This window comes from Thalia democratica, chromosome 1 (assembly GCF_965202585.1).
Source record: "Thalia democratica chromosome 1, ktThaDemo2.hap1.1, whole genome shotgun sequence".
Taxonomy (NCBI): domain Eukaryota; kingdom Metazoa; phylum Chordata; class Thaliacea; order Salpida; family Salpidae; genus Thalia; species Thalia democratica.
Window position 1 is genome coordinate 70,904,801 of NC_139165.1, and position 14,690 is coordinate 70,919,490.

The window sequence follows — 14,690 nt, forward strand, 5'->3', positions numbered from 1 at the left end:
TTTAAATTACAAAAAACTTAATAAACATTAAAATAAAGAATTTCAATTCTTAAAGACGTCTAGCAATTAAATTCAAACTTTATTACTTGAAACAAATATCTCAATATTTATTAAAGTTTACTAAGTAAAACTATAAAAACAGATCAACTAAATTATCAGTTTTAAAAGCAATAAACAAATAAAATCAGTAAAAGCATCAATATAACAACCAAGTAGTCTTATTTGAGCAGTTATAACATTCAAAAAATATCAACAAAAAACCCACACTTATGCCTTGTGATAGTTGCTACCTTTAAGGCCAATCTTCTTGAACCTCTCCGTGTGCCGGTTGTGGTGGACTATCTGCCACCTTTTCATCCACGGCCCGCAGATCTCGGGCACGAGCTGGTCATCATTTTTATCAACGGCCTCCATCTGCAGCTTGGTCCGGTCCTCGCCCACCATTTTGGTCCAATCAATTTTCAGGTCGGGGTTTTTCTTGCTCCTCATCAGCACGCAGTCCTTGAGCCCGTAGAACCCGTTGTCGTGGTCCGGATGCTGCCAACGGAGGTCAAGGCTCCATCTTAAAATAAAAAATATTTTTTTTAGGTAGGCTCAAGTCGCGATGACGAACTAGTATTTTAAGGCGAGTTAAGTTAATACTTATTACATCAATTTTAAAGCAGTTTGGTAAGGATTTTCAGTAGAATATAAAGCAAAACTTGCAAAACATAAATTTCTTACCAATTTAGTCTGGTATAAGTTTTCATTAGTTGTTATTTGTGTTATTCAGATTTATGCAATTTTTTTTTTCTTACATGAATGGTTTTTAAAGTTACTATGTTCTAATTTAAAACAGTTATTTATTTTAAACAGCGAAAACAGGTAAACAAATAATATATATTTAAAGTATATTTCAATTAGAACTTTTTCTAAAACAAACTTTGTAAAAAAAATTCATCAAATCAAGTTTAAGCATTTTTGTTGATAAATACCTAATAATTTCTGAGAAGTTCTCGAGGCTTCTGTGCGGAATAGCGTTGTTCATGAACAGCACTCCTCCGTACGGCACCTCGCAAACGACCAGATCTTTCTCGAGATCCACTCCCAGCTCATTCCTCATGTCTTCTTCCTCCAGCTCCACGTACCACGTTCCTCCGCTGCAGCACGTGTGCTTCACCGTCTTACCAGCCCGGTGGCCTCCTGACGCCACCTCGATGCATCCGTTCTTCATGTTGGCGTCGATCAGCGGAATCCACGCTGTCACCTTGAACATGTTATTGACTATATAAATCAGTCTATAATTTGTAAATGAAATAGGTATATCTTTCATTATGTAGTTTTAACTTTTAACTTAAGTAGTAGCTCTTTAAAGCTTTTCTTTATGCATTTCAAAAAAAATAAAATTTATATAAAAACTAAATCAATAGAATTGCAAATAAGTTACTTTTCCTTTTGCCAAATACACTACAAAAGCTTCAACTGTCATATCAAAGTAATTCAAAAAGTACCATAGCCTTTAAATATAAATTTCTATTAAAAAAACCTGCAAAGTCTCCAGCGCTTCTTCGGCCAAGTACGCGTTGTCCTGGTGCCACGGCACCGTCGTCTGCTCGTTTTGGGGCGTTTTCGTCCTCAAATTCCACACGGGGTGGCCCGCGATCTCCGGACCGATCATCTGCTCGACCACGTTAAGCAGCTTGTCGTCCGACCATAGCTTCCGCACTTCGGCAGGCAGTTCCCCCCTCTTGTGCAGCAGAACCGCCGCACCCTTGAACTCCTTCTCGATGAAGGTGAGCCGGTTGTAGAAGTCCTTGTCCTCGTGCTTGTTCTTGATCAGGCCCGCGTCGAAGAGCCTTCCGGCGAGGCCGTCGACCAACTTGTCGACTGCTGCCCGCACTTGGTCCAGTTGCTCGGTCCTGAAAAATTTCTCGACCACTACGAAGCCCTTTTCAAAGTACTGCTTCAGCTGTTCGGCGTTGAGCTGGCCGGGATGTTTTTCTTTCGGCTGTTCTGGTGCAGTGAGGTAGACTTCGGGTTTTGCTGGGTTTGGCGGGCATTTTGGTTTTTTGCTTTCAGGCTCTGAGTTTGAACTGAGCGTTGCTCTTGAGGAACTTCCCTTGTCTTTGGTGCGTTTTTGTTTTCTAGTTCGCTTCATAGTTGACTAGATGTACTATTTTCACAATTTTGAGGTTTTTTCTTTGTATTTGAAAACTTTTTTTTTTTTACAAATTTATTGCAATTTCTACAAACGTTTAAAGTTTTTGATTAGCTTTTACTTAAATTGTAAACATTATAAGCAACACAAGTATTTTTGTATTTGTATAAACAAGTTAATGTTTAACCAAGCTTTAGTTATACGTTTCAATCGACTTTATGAAAATTTTCAGTTTGTTCAAATAATAATCTAAAAAATAAAAATGTTCATAAATAGTAATATTATCTTTTTTAACTGATCATATGTTCTAACTATTTTTCCATTTTACACCAAATAACTAAGCTTTGTATTATAAAAACTTAAAGCTTTTTGTAAAGGCTAAAGTAAAAGAAATTTGATTAGTTTGGAACTTAATATCTATAAGTTAAACCATTCTATAAAATCATTAAACATGTTGTAAGTTACTAATTGATGTTCATTAAACTTTCTTTCAAAAGACTACAAATTTTTATATTCTTGTTACTAATTTAAACTGTAATTGATACAAAAAAGTTTTACAAAACAGTTCACTCAAAATCAAACTTATTAAAATATAAACGTACTAAGTTTAATTTCACTAACATACAAAAATATATTGATAAAAATTAAAAATAAACTCATTTTCTAGTATAAAAATTTATTTTTAAGAACTTAAAACAAAACTTTGGCAACTTTTCATTTAACTATTGTGTTCGACTCTGACCGTTGTTTGCTGTTTGAGCTTCGCCTGTGTAAGAAACGAGTAAAAAACAAAATAACCCACGCAGCGCAAGAACACGCGGCGCTCATGTAGAAAGGTGTTCTGTACTTGTTGTAACCAAAACCACCGTAATTTTCAACAAAAACAGCAGCCAAGGGGGGACTCATCAAGCTGAAAATTCCTATAACAAAGAACCTTATTCCTATCGAGCTCCCGAGAAGCTCGCTTCCAAAAAAGTCTGCTAAAACAGTCACAGGCAAGGAACCGCAAAACCCTAACGCCAACGAATAAAAGATCGTGCACAAGCAGAGTGAAGTGAAATCAGTTGATATTGTCGCCATTAAAAATGTTGAAATTGTTTGAATCACGAGAAAGAGAGGAAACAGCAGTGTGCGATCTACTTTCCAACCAAAAATTTCTGTTTTGCTCATGAACCAACCCACAACAGGTCGCAGGCAAATGTCAAGCAGCGATAAAGTCGAGTTTAACGAAGCCGACGCGATAGAGTCAACTCCCAGGGATTGTGAAAATCTCACCAGGTAAATACTGACCAAAATCATGCTGGCCATGTGAAAGCCGCAGCCGGTTACGTACAACAAAAAAGTTTTGTTCTTTAAAAGTTTTACGTCCAGGACCTTTTTTCGCTTGGACGTTTTAAATTTGGTTCGCAGCTTTTCCGGCATTTTATTTATTGTGTGAGTGAGCAAAAGGCTGAAGGGCAGTGCTTGCAAAACCACTCCTCCCATCAACAGCAAGCATCCGTACCACCCGTAGTTGTCGATCCAAAGCTGGACGGCGACGCTTAGCGGAATGGAAATAATTGACCTTCCCATACTCACCACGTTGTTTACGAAAGGTCGGTTTTTGGTGAATATTTGTCCAACCAAAGAGAAAGTGGAAGTTTGCACAAGAGATGATCCTGCACCTGTTAAAAGCATGTTAATTTTGTGTTAAATTTTTTGGTACTTTTTTGTTCTAATGTTTTTAAAATCTAAACAAAAGTCAACAATCCAATCGTATTACCACTTTTCTTGAAATTTACAAGTATTATTGTGAAAATGTTTCTTTAAGCTTCTAAAAAGTAAAAAGTAAAACTTTTGCTTATGTCTCACCTAACATAACAGCAAATGTAAAATACATTATGTACGGATTGGTAACGAATGCTGAAATTATAGTTCCAGTGGAAGCTATGATCCCTCCGGCGATGAAGGTGGATCGAAATCCGAACTTGTTGCAAGATATTGTGGCAATGGGACCTTACAGTTGTTTAAGTTTTTACAAACCTTAAAGTTTACAATTGATTTTTAAAAATTGCATCTGATTTTTTGTATAAAAGAAAATTAAAAGCTTTTATTTTATTTTACAACAGTGCTTTTTCGAGTCGGCAAAAATAATAGAAACAAGTGTTATATGCTGATCTATCTTTTAAATATTTTCCATTAAACTAGTCATTTAAATATAATTTTTTAAACAACGTACCAAGCAAAAAAAATACTCCGTACATAACGGAACCAAGAGTTGAGGCTTGAATCGCGTTCGCGTTGAACTTGCTTTGAAACTCGAAGAAGAGTGGCCCAGTTGAACATATGCTGCCAACTGGAAATGAAAGAGTGAGAAATGCACAGCCGACAATGAAAGCCCTCGTTTTTCGAGTCAAACTATTCTCATTTTCGTCACTCATATTTTCAATTTTGTTGATTTTGAAATAAATTAGTGTTTAGTACTTCTTCTTTTATTGTAAAATTTAAAAGCTAAAAATAAATCGTTTTGCTACTTTATAAAGTTAGAACTTAATTATTTGTTTAAGCCTATTTCAATTTTAGTATTTATTCTTACTGTTTAATATTATATTCTAAAAATTATGATGTCATAACTTTTTTTTAAAGTGTTGGTCAAAAGCAGCAAAAAGCTTGAAGGCATTCAAACTTGATAATTATTTTTGGTTCATTCTTAATTCGTCCAAGTTAATTAAACTAGCCAAGTAAAAATATCTAAATTTTATTGCAAATTATTTATAAAGTTGTAACATGACAGTATACCTATATTTTTAACTATAGGCTTCTGAACAACTAAATTAAAAGTTTAATAACTTTCAATTAAATAAAAAACAAAACTTAGACCCAATAAAAAATAACATTTTAAATAAAAAAACAGTGTTAAAGTATAAAAGCTGTATTTTATAGTATTTTGAACTTTTTACTTCTTTTTCAGTGCGAGGGGAAAAACGTATGATAATATCTTTAAAAACTCAAGTAATAGACTTAGTTAATACAATCATATAAATATGAATTTACTAGCATCTTTTTGTAATCTAAAAATACTTCTTTTATTTAATTTTTTTTATAACAACTTCAACTAAAAACTTTCTAAACGTGATGAAGCTTAAAGTTATCTATATAATAAGTAAAAAAATTAAAACTAAGTACTGTTGACTTCCAGGAAACATAAGCCTTAAAAGAAATGTATATGTATTTAGTTCTTGACTAGGGAGAAAGTTTATAGAATAGGATATTACACTACTAATATCTCTAGACCACAAACTTGTACTTAGTTTTATTTTGAATGTTTAAAAAAAAACCTTTCACAAATAACTGCTTTACTAGATGAACTATATTTCATAACATTTTAATTAAAAAACTAGATCATGTTTAAATAAGCACGAAAATCAATTATTTACTTTAACAGCGCGTTTAAAAACATCTTTAAACAAATAAATACTTTTAAGCGTTTGCATTAAGTGTTAGAAAATAATTTTGGTAAAAGTTTAAATTATTAAACAAAAACTTTATAACAACAAACTTTATAACTTCATCTTAAATCTAAATAATGATGATAAAAAAGTAAAAGTTTTAAACTTTCATCGAAACAATAGAACAGAAAGGTTCAATTACCATAACTAAAAATTTGATTTAGTTGTGTATAATAAAATTGTCCTGGGCAAGACGTTAAAATGTATCCATGATGTACGACTTGATAGCCGAAAGGTTTTTTCGTGCACCAGGTCCTAGGACCAAACACTTCGAGCGAACTTTTTTTCGTTGAGTAAACAATTTAATAATTAACAATAAAAGCATTTAGAGTAATTGATCCTACACTAAAACAAAAAAAAAAAGAACAATGATAAAAACAATAATAGTATCAGTAACATTTTTTGGACATAAACATAAATTTTTTTTTTAGTTATTGAATAATAAAACATTACTACATAATTGCTGTTTAAAATTAGCGCATATATTTTTTTTAAACGTTTTAAATTTACATCTTTTAAACTATTTTATATAAGGTACGGGTTATTTAGTAAAATGTAAAGATTGTTTACTAGTAAGTATTTTGTGCATTTAGCTCTGATTTTATAAACACTACCATTTTATCATCCTAAACATAACCTTTTTTTTTTGATCAGCTATCGTTTAAAAATAATAACTGTTTTCTTTCTATTACACTATAATATTAAATAAAACTTGTATTCAAACTTCAAAAGTTTGTTATATATATTGTTACAAATGAGTGAGTAGAATCAATGAAATGAATCAAAACTAAAACCAAAAAACATTATTTTTTAAGTTGTGAGTATTAGATCTCGTAAAAACTTAATTACATAGTAGTACAACGCTAGTATATAAGCTAAACTGATTTTTTTATTTTAAAACTTTTAACATTTCTAAAAGTTCTAAAGTCAAAAAATTTGTGTTTGTTTTTTTGATGTAAGTGCTTAAAATGAAAAAAACAAATTACTTCACAGAAGAACTGGTCTTTAATTAAAAAATTAAACATAAAAGTATAAAACCAAATAAAACTTCTCACTAGATAGGTGTTTACAAATATATTGATAAAACATAGAATAGGTCAATTTATTATTTTTTTGCTTTTCATGATTTGACTGTAGGTATACCGATTAACTAAATTATTACTAAAGTGGTTTTAATACTTATTTTCCATATTTATACTTATATCAACACGTAATAAAAAAGGTTCTCAACATACTAATTAAATTTTTACTTCTGTTCATACTTTTATGTTTGTATTTACTTTATACAAAACTTGTATGAATTTTATACAATTTTTAATTTTTAATTAACAGGTTTTACAACTAAAGTTATGATAAAGCTTTATAACAAAATTGTTTACTTTAATGCAAGAACTTTGAACCTAATACACATAGATAACTAACATGAAATAGCAATTAAAATTATACAAGTTCGTTTGAAAAAACTAACATGATAATTTTTTATTTTAAGTTACGACTGACTCTATGTTATTTTACATAAGCTTTAAATAAAACGGTTTAAAATAAAACATTGCATTAAAGCTTCTTCTTCAAGGACTTTAAAATTTAACATTTAGTTAACTATTTCGAATTATATTTAACATAAACTTATTCAAAAAACATTTACTCTACAATATTAAAATTTATAATGAAGTATTGAAGTATATTTTTTAGAAATAAAGTCTAAAACATACAAGTGTACATCTCTTATAAGTTAATCTCTTTAATAAAAGGTTGATAATTTATTCTATGTTTAAACAATTTTAAATAAAAATAGATCAAGTGTTTGATACTACAGATAGATTTTACAAATATAAATATCATTGCAAAATATTATCTGCTCTTTTATATGTATAAAATGATTTTTTCATATTTGGTTTAAAAATATTTGCAATAATTTACTTTCGTTCCAATAGAAGTATTTTTAGAATTTTGAAATTTTAAGAGAATTGTGTTTGCTTGATTATTATACTACATTTATCCAAGCAGCTTTTTATTTAGTTTAGTGCTTCAAAAAATACACTCTCCTGGACAAAACCTTAAACTGTATCCAAGTCGTGTACGACTCGATAACCGAAAGGTTTTTTCGTACACTAGGTATTAGGACCTATTCTTTTCAGCGGATTAAATAATCTATGCATGTAACTATGTATGTTCACACGTGCACTCTCAATCTAAACAGGTACATTTTACTATGGCACTGAGGCAAAGCTGTGTACAGGCGCGCACTACTGTGTACAATTGTATACTCTAATAGAACAGGGTTTCCTAAAGCTGGCGAAATGGGTATCAGAAGGTAATAAATAGTAAGACGGCAAAAAAAGTAAATTGGCGATTAACTAGTAAAGGGCAGTATCTAATAAGGGGTTTGAATTTTTTTTAAGTTCCAGTAAGTTGGGCGACTATGATTTTTTTTTTAACTGCTATAGAGTAAATGCTAACATAATTTGCGTTTACATTTTAGCATTTATTGATTCTAGACTTTATTAAAACTGTTTTTCTAAACTTAAACTATTTTGATAGTTTAAATGAAACAAACTATACGTAAAAATATTTAAATCATTCTATTGACTTTTTTTTTAATACAAAAGTTAAACCGTTAATTATCAGATAAATTAAAAATATATGTGCAAAAATATAAGTTTTAAAGTGTTTATACATAATTTTATTTTAAAAAATGTATAAAAGTTAAGTCCTGTAGCTTTACTAAACAATTCATTTAAAAAACTTTTATAAACTTTAGCAAAGGATTTTCGATGTTGTTAACCAATTTAAAGACAAAAACTATTTTTTTAAAGTTAGTAATAGCTAAAACTCACTTTAGTGCTTTAAAGTCTTTTCTACATTGATATGTATATCTTTAATAAAATACACAATAAAAACTTTGAAAACATTTACCTAGTTTTAAAATTTTCAGTTTTTAAGATTTAAAAACAGAGTTTACTAAACATTTGATCTACTTAATAATCTCAACAAATATGATATGATACCTAAATTTTTATGATGTCTATATTTTTTGTTGTCGTTAACTTTTTTACATAAATCACTTCAAACTTTAAAGATATTTTACAGATAAATTTTAACTGTTTATTTAGTAAAGTATCTAGATATTGAATTATGAAATACAGTTTACAAAGTTTGTCCAAAAGAAATGTTCGAGTTTTAAAAGCTAAGTCCTAAACCATATCCTTTATCATAGTCTTTATTTTAAAGCAAAAACAACTACACTTATAAGAATCAGTTTAAAGTTTTCTAGTACATGAAAAAAAAATATTATTAAAAATAAAGTATAATTTATAAAGTTAACATTTAAATTAAGGATTACCTTATACGCACGGACTGCTTAAAAGATTTTATTAAGTTTTAAGTTAAAAAACGCCATGAAAATGTTTCACAATGTAAACTCAATTATCAGAAGTATCATTGAAATTTTTTTTGTTCGATAATATTAAGTTTGATGCATAGTAGTATCGTAGTTTAACATAAAAATATTTTATTCAAAGACATTTGTTGTAATTATTTTTATGTTATATACATTACCCCTATCATAGATTACAAAAAAAAAAAGGATTTTTTCAACATTTTTATAGTATCGTTTATAATATTTTTCAAAGATACTGTTTAAATAGTGACTTTTAATAATTTTAGAAAAAAATTAAAAAAAAAACTAAAGTTTTTTCTAATTTAGTATTATAAAGCATATAATGTTTCACGTTGTTACTCGAGCATTGAATCTTTGAGTATTTAAGTCAGTAAATTTAAAAAAAGTGAAAAACTTTTCTTGAATATATTTGTTTTTACTAATCAATAAATTTCAAAAGCACAGCAAACTCTCGTCAATCTACGCACACTGTGTCCATACCAAAAGTGCGTAAACAAACGAGACAACGTATTTAAACAAGATTTATCAAAGTTGTATTGGCTGTTTTCTGATAATGCATCTGCTTTGATGTCAAATGAGAACTAATGTTTGATAAGAAAAAAAAAAAAGATTTGTGTAATGTGTATGCATGTTATTTTTTTAATATCGTCGCCACATTTTGTTGGAAAATTTCTTTTAAACTGTTTCTGTAATGAAATCAACAATTATTTTTAGAATTTTAAAGTGTGTGAATAAATATGAAACTGTTTGTAACAATAAAAACAATGATAAGCTTTCTAAAAACAATTTTCCCAAAACAACATTGTTTATTCGAAGGAGTTAACTTCTTTCCAATGCATATATATCGGCGCTTGTCTTTCAAATACGCGTTAGTCACATATCGTTTCGCGTTTAAGATCATTATATGAAGTTCAAAAGAAGTAGCTAAGCAAGTTAACAAAAATTGACTCAAGAATATCAAGCATCTAGTTGCGAGCATCAAGAATATAAAATCGCGAGCGTAATTCGTCAAAGCTGTTAGTATAGAACTTTACGATTGCTAATACTTATTATATATTTTGTTTGTGTAGTGATTTAAACAGTTTCTTTCAGGCTTGTTTTTATTGATGTATTAATAATAAAAAAGTTTACATTGATTAAAGTGTGTTTAAATTATAACTTAGAAACATAACTTAGTAGTAAGTTACTTTAGTACTGTAAGCTACTCGTAAGTAAAGCAGTTAGTTTATAAGTACCTGGAGAACACGTATTTAATACCATTGAAATAAACAATATTAAAAACATATCATTGTGGTTATTGTGGCATTTCTTAGATTTTTCAAACATAGTGAAAGAGCACTGTATCATATGTTTTATGTGAACTATCATCATTAATCGCTTATTGTTATGTTTCTTTCAGAACCTTTATTAAAACTGTTGTTAACTATTAAAATTTATGGTACACTGATGTACAAATAAGTGTTTTTCCATCGGTCATCAAGGAACATTATTTTTAAAAGTCTAAAGATGCTGAGAACTGCATTATCATTAAAAGTTTTATATATAAAAATTAAATGTAATGTCAATTTAAAACATACAATAACTTTTATTTGTACCACAATACAGATTACTTTTTTTAAGAATCATAAAATGCGTAACTAAACGAGAGAGCGTAAATTCACGAGAGGTTACTGTAACTCCTCCTTATGAATAATTTCCGCGTTATATAAACAGATTTACTTAAGAGTTTTATATATTTTATTTTGTTTTTTCAGTATATAAAATCGTGTTTACTTTACATCAGGTTGTCTTAAAGTACGCAATGACGCCCGTTTAGGGGTGTTTTTGCGTTTTTGACTATCAAATGATTAGTAAGGCGCCAAAAAGTAAATAAGTAATTAACTAGTAAAAGGGCGATAGCTAACAAATGGAGGCTATAACCTCTTATTTATAACCTATTATTATTTTTTTTACCAAGGGGACGTTTATGAGTTTGGAAAACTCTGCTTTACATTACTAAAGTTATTTGAAGTTATATGATAAACAATTATTAATTACTTTAATTTTAATCATACACAACGTTAACAAATGTTATGTTTTTTTTACACAACTATGTAGAGCATCAACTACATAAATCTTAATAAGAGTTTTTGTAAATTTTTCAAACTTTGTAATAATATGCTTTAAATCATTTGTTATTAACGTTGGTGAAATTTATGTTTAAAAAAAATGTAAAATCACTCATGGCAATATATTGATGAAATAAAAAACATACTTTATGCTGAAAAAAAGTTATAATAATACAAAATTTCTTGATAAATTCAACTATAGAGTAAAAGTGCTCGTGAAAAAAAACCTTTTATCAAAGTCGGAGAATAAAAATAGCCAAGCTGAATACTTTAATAAACTTATATGGATAAAAAAATTGGATGAAAACTATAAGAAAATCAAAATTTCATTGTTTTTTTTATAAAAGATATACTGGTAAGTAATTATAAACAAAAATAAAACTCATATCAAAAACTAACTACTTTAGAAACACTAACATTTAAAATATGATTTTTTGTTGTAAAAAATCAACTAAATACACAATAAAAAGAATTTTTTAAACTGCATAGTTGAAAAAAGTGTTTATATCAGTTAAGTAAAAAAGAAAATTAAACTAAATATTGTTGTTAAACTGCTTAACCGTCGTTTCATCGTGTTTTACTATACTATTCTTTTCACTTGATTTTGAATAATCAAAAAAGCGACTTGCGTACAACAAAACACAAGCAACTGTTGAGCAAATAGAGCTTATGTAAAACGGAGTCCGGTACAAGTTGTAATCTGAGTTGCTTTCGTTGTCATTGTCAACAAACAAAGCTGCAAACGGAGGCGCAACCAAGCTAAAAACTCCGAGAGTGAACGATCGGAATCCTATGGAGGACATAAGGTTTTGGGATCCGAACAAGTCCGCCAACAACGTCACCGGAAGGTTTCCGCAGCACCCAAGAGCAATCGAATAAAGAACAGTGGTGAGTAAAATGGTGTTGAAGTTCACTGAAACTACCGCCATGAGAATCGTCGAAGCAGTCTGAAGCAATAAAACAAAAATCATGAAAATAGTTCGGTCCATCTCCCACCCGCAAACTTTCTCCTTACTAGAAATGAACCCAATGATCGGCCGCAGAATAATGCTTATTATGGCCATCACGGATCTGAGGGAAGCTGCAGCGATCGAATCAATGTCTAGTGACTGAGCAAACCTAATCAAATATATGCTCACGATCACCATACTGGCTATGTGAAAGCCGCAAGAAACAATGTATACAATGAACTTTTTCTCTTTTAGTAGTTTACAGTCTAAGAGCTTAGTTTCTTTCCTTTTCCCTAGTTTATTTCCGATTTTTTCGGGAAACTTTTTTTCCACGTGAGTGAGCAAAAGGCTGAAGGGCAATGCTTGTAAAACCACTCCTCCCATCAAAAGCAAGCATCCGTACCACCCGTAGTTGTCGATCCAAAGCTGAAGGGCGACGCTTAGCGGAATGGACACAACTGATTTTCCGAGACTCACTAAATTGTTTACTAAGGGTCGCTTGTTTGTGAATATTTTTCCGATGAAAGCAAAAGCTAATACTTGTAAAAGCGAGGATCCAAAACCTGTAATTTTATTTTAATGTACATGTATATAAAAGTGTTTATTTTTGTTTTGATTATTAAGTTTTAATAAATTTGATTAAGTTTAAATCACATTTAGTAACGTTCTTAACAACTTTTTCATAGTTTTGCACACTTTTTAATGTTTTAATTAAGCTAAAGCGAACTAGTTTTGATTTAAATGCATAAGCAAAGTTTAAAGAACTTTATTAAAAATTTCAAAAAGTTTATTACTAAGAAAAAGGTTGCAAAATTTTATAAATTTATATAAACATGTAAAAAATAAATTTTTTTTAAGTACAAATTTTGCAAACATTAAGAAACAAAGAATTTATTATTTTTTTAGATTATGCTTTCCGATGAAATTAGGTTTTAAATGGATAAACTACATATCACACATAATAATTCGCTTTTTTATTTCGATGAGCACAGTTAGTACTAGATTGCATATTAGCAAAAAACGTTACATTTTTAGCTAATAACAGTCAAAAATACTCTTGTCAATAAATCAAGTTGCTTAAGCTTACCTAAAAAGGTGGCAAAAGTGAGGTACATGAGGTATGGGTTGGTGACAAAAGCAGATATGATTGGCCCACCCGCTGCCACCATACATCCAAACACAAAAGTTTTCCTGTAACCGAATTTGTTACAGGATACTGTCGCCACTGGACCTATAACAAAGTAAGCTTAATCAAGTTTTAGTTTTTTATATTTGAAAGTTTGTTAAAGTAGAAAAGTTTTTTATTTCTTTTTTATACTTGCAATTAAAAAGCAAATTTTTATGACTCCAATGTTTACTTACTTGAAATTGTAATATATGAGTGTAATAATTTGACTATTCGAGTTTACTTGTTATTATTAATCTAAAAAATTTTTAAAGTTGGTTTATGATAAGTTATAAAATTTTAGTATAGAAACCAAGTTAATAAATAATTTTAGTTAATCTAATTGAAAATATTTACCAAATAAGAACAGAGATCCATACAGAATTGAACCAAGTGTGGAGGCTTGAAGTGCATTCGCATTGAACTTGTGCTGGTATTCGTAGAACAGAACCCCAGAACATTCAACCGATCCGTATGAAAAACCAAAAACTGCAAACCCAAAAGCTACGATTGCAAACTGCCATTTCTTATCAATACTATGCTGTGATTTGTTGGTCATCCAGATATCAGCTTTTTACTTTGTTTTTAATCTGTCATTTACTAAGTGTCATAAATTATTATTTTAGTCGGACTTCACAGTCACCACTGATAAAAAACTGAATAAACTATAGACATAAACAGGACAGGCTTTGCTAAAAAAACTTTATTCTAAATCCAAGTACAAAACCAAAAAACTATGGTTGCCTATCTATTGATCTGTTGATTATCAGGAAGGTAAAATAAACTAATCTTGTAAAACTATACTTACTCAAATTACGATAAACTCGAACTTTTTTAGCGTTTTTTTAGTGTAGTTTTATTAAAAATAATTTGAGCTTTGTATCAACAAAAGTAAAAATAAAATTATTTTTCAGCTATAATTATATTGTAAGTATATTGTTTATATTAACAGAATGTATTATAAGTTTTTGATTAATTGTACTCTACTTATTAGACTTTTGTACTTTTTTTTTAATAAGATCAATGTATCTTATCGATGATAAATACGTTTGACCTATCAATTTTAAATCTAAACATACCTGTACAAAAATAGTGTAAGTTTTTAGTTTAAAATTTATGCACTTAATTTTTATCTTTTAGTGAACTTATCTTGTTGTTACCCTGGCATAACTAAAAAGTAAAAAATAATGTTTAATAACTTAAGCATTCAAAGTCACGTTTGAAAAACTACTTTGTTTGCACTTGAAATGCTTAAATTACGATACACTATTGAAACAAATAACGTTCTTGTGTATTCAAAATACTATCACAGAGTTAAGAATCTAGTTTTTGAACTTTATTACACAAAAAGTACAAGACTTTTAGTACAGTTTATCTTTAAATGCTGCCACTGAATTTTTAAGTTTATTCATAAGCTATCTTCAAAGCACTCAAACGCATTT

General features: G+C 29.3%; 3 protein-coding genes across 3 annotated transcripts; all 3 read right to left on the reverse strand.

Annotated features, from left to right (window-relative positions):
• Window positions 1-231: 231 nt before the first annotated feature.
• On the reverse strand, window positions 232-2,188 carry LOC145846020 (uncharacterized). Its single transcript, XM_082952983.1, has 3 exons — window positions 1,526-2,188; window positions 975-1,246; window positions 232-562 (listed from the first exon to the last, which is right to left on the reverse strand). Exons 1-3 carry the CDS (start codon window positions 2,135-2,137, stop codon window positions 268-270), a joined length of 1,179 nt encoding a protein of 392 aa, XP_082809109.1. The 5' UTR covers window positions 2,138-2,188; the 3' UTR covers window positions 232-267.
• Window positions 2,189-2,851: 663 nt separating this feature from the next.
• Window positions 2,852-4,557, reverse strand: LOC145838640 (monocarboxylate transporter 2-like). The gene is made up of 3 exons (XM_082946266.1): window positions 4,356-4,557; window positions 3,989-4,132; window positions 2,852-3,801 (listed from the first exon to the last, which is right to left on the reverse strand). Exons 1-3 carry the CDS (start codon window positions 4,555-4,557, stop codon window positions 2,852-2,854), a joined length of 1,296 nt encoding a protein of 431 aa, XP_082802392.1.
• Window positions 4,558-11,596: 7,039 nt separating this feature from the next.
• On the reverse strand, window positions 11,597-13,834 carry LOC145845986 (monocarboxylate transporter 4-like). Its single transcript, XM_082952954.1, has 3 exons — window positions 13,606-13,834; window positions 13,171-13,314; window positions 11,597-12,646 (listed from the first exon to the last, which is right to left on the reverse strand). Exons 1-3 carry the CDS (start codon window positions 13,805-13,807, stop codon window positions 11,667-11,669), a joined length of 1,326 nt encoding a protein of 441 aa, XP_082809080.1. The 5' UTR covers window positions 13,808-13,834; the 3' UTR covers window positions 11,597-11,666.
• Window positions 13,835-14,690: the final 856 nt, after the last annotated feature.

Bases quoted from the DNA above. Each gene is read 5' to 3' on its own strand.
- LOC145845986 (XM_082952954.1), bottom strand. From the start codon at position 13,807: ATGACCAACAAATCACAGCATAGTATTGATAAGAAATGGCAGTTTGCA. The intron at 13,315-13,605 runs GTAAATATTTTC...ACTTTGTTATAG, and splicing joins TGGATCTCTGTTCTTATTTG to GTCCAGTGGCGACAGTATCC. The intron at 12,647-13,170 runs GTAAGCTTAAGC...ATAAAATTACAG, and splicing joins CACTTTTGCCACCTTTTTAG to GTTTTGGATCCTCGCTTTTA.
- LOC145846020 (XM_082952983.1), bottom strand. From the start codon at position 2,137: ATGAAGCGAACTAGAAAACAAAAACGCACCAAAGACAAGGGAAGTTCC. The intron at 1,247-1,525 runs GTTTTTTTAATA...AACATGTTCAAG, and splicing joins AAGCGCTGGAGACTTTGCAG to GTGACAGCGTGGATTCCGCT. The intron at 563-974 runs GTATTTATCAAC...TTTTATTTTAAG, and splicing joins AACTTCTCAGAAATTATTAG to ATGGAGCCTTGACCTCCGTT.
- LOC145838640 (XM_082946266.1), bottom strand. From the start codon at position 4,557: ATGAGTGACGAAAATGAGAATAGTTTGACTCGAAAAACGAGGGCTTTC. The intron at 4,133-4,355 runs GTACGTTGTTTA...AACAACTGTAAG, and splicing joins CGGAGTATTTTTTTTGCTTG to GTCCCATTGCCACAATATCT. The intron at 3,802-3,988 runs GTGAGACATAAG...TGCTTTTAACAG, and splicing joins TACATTTGCTGTTATGTTAG to GTGCAGGATCATCTCTTGTG.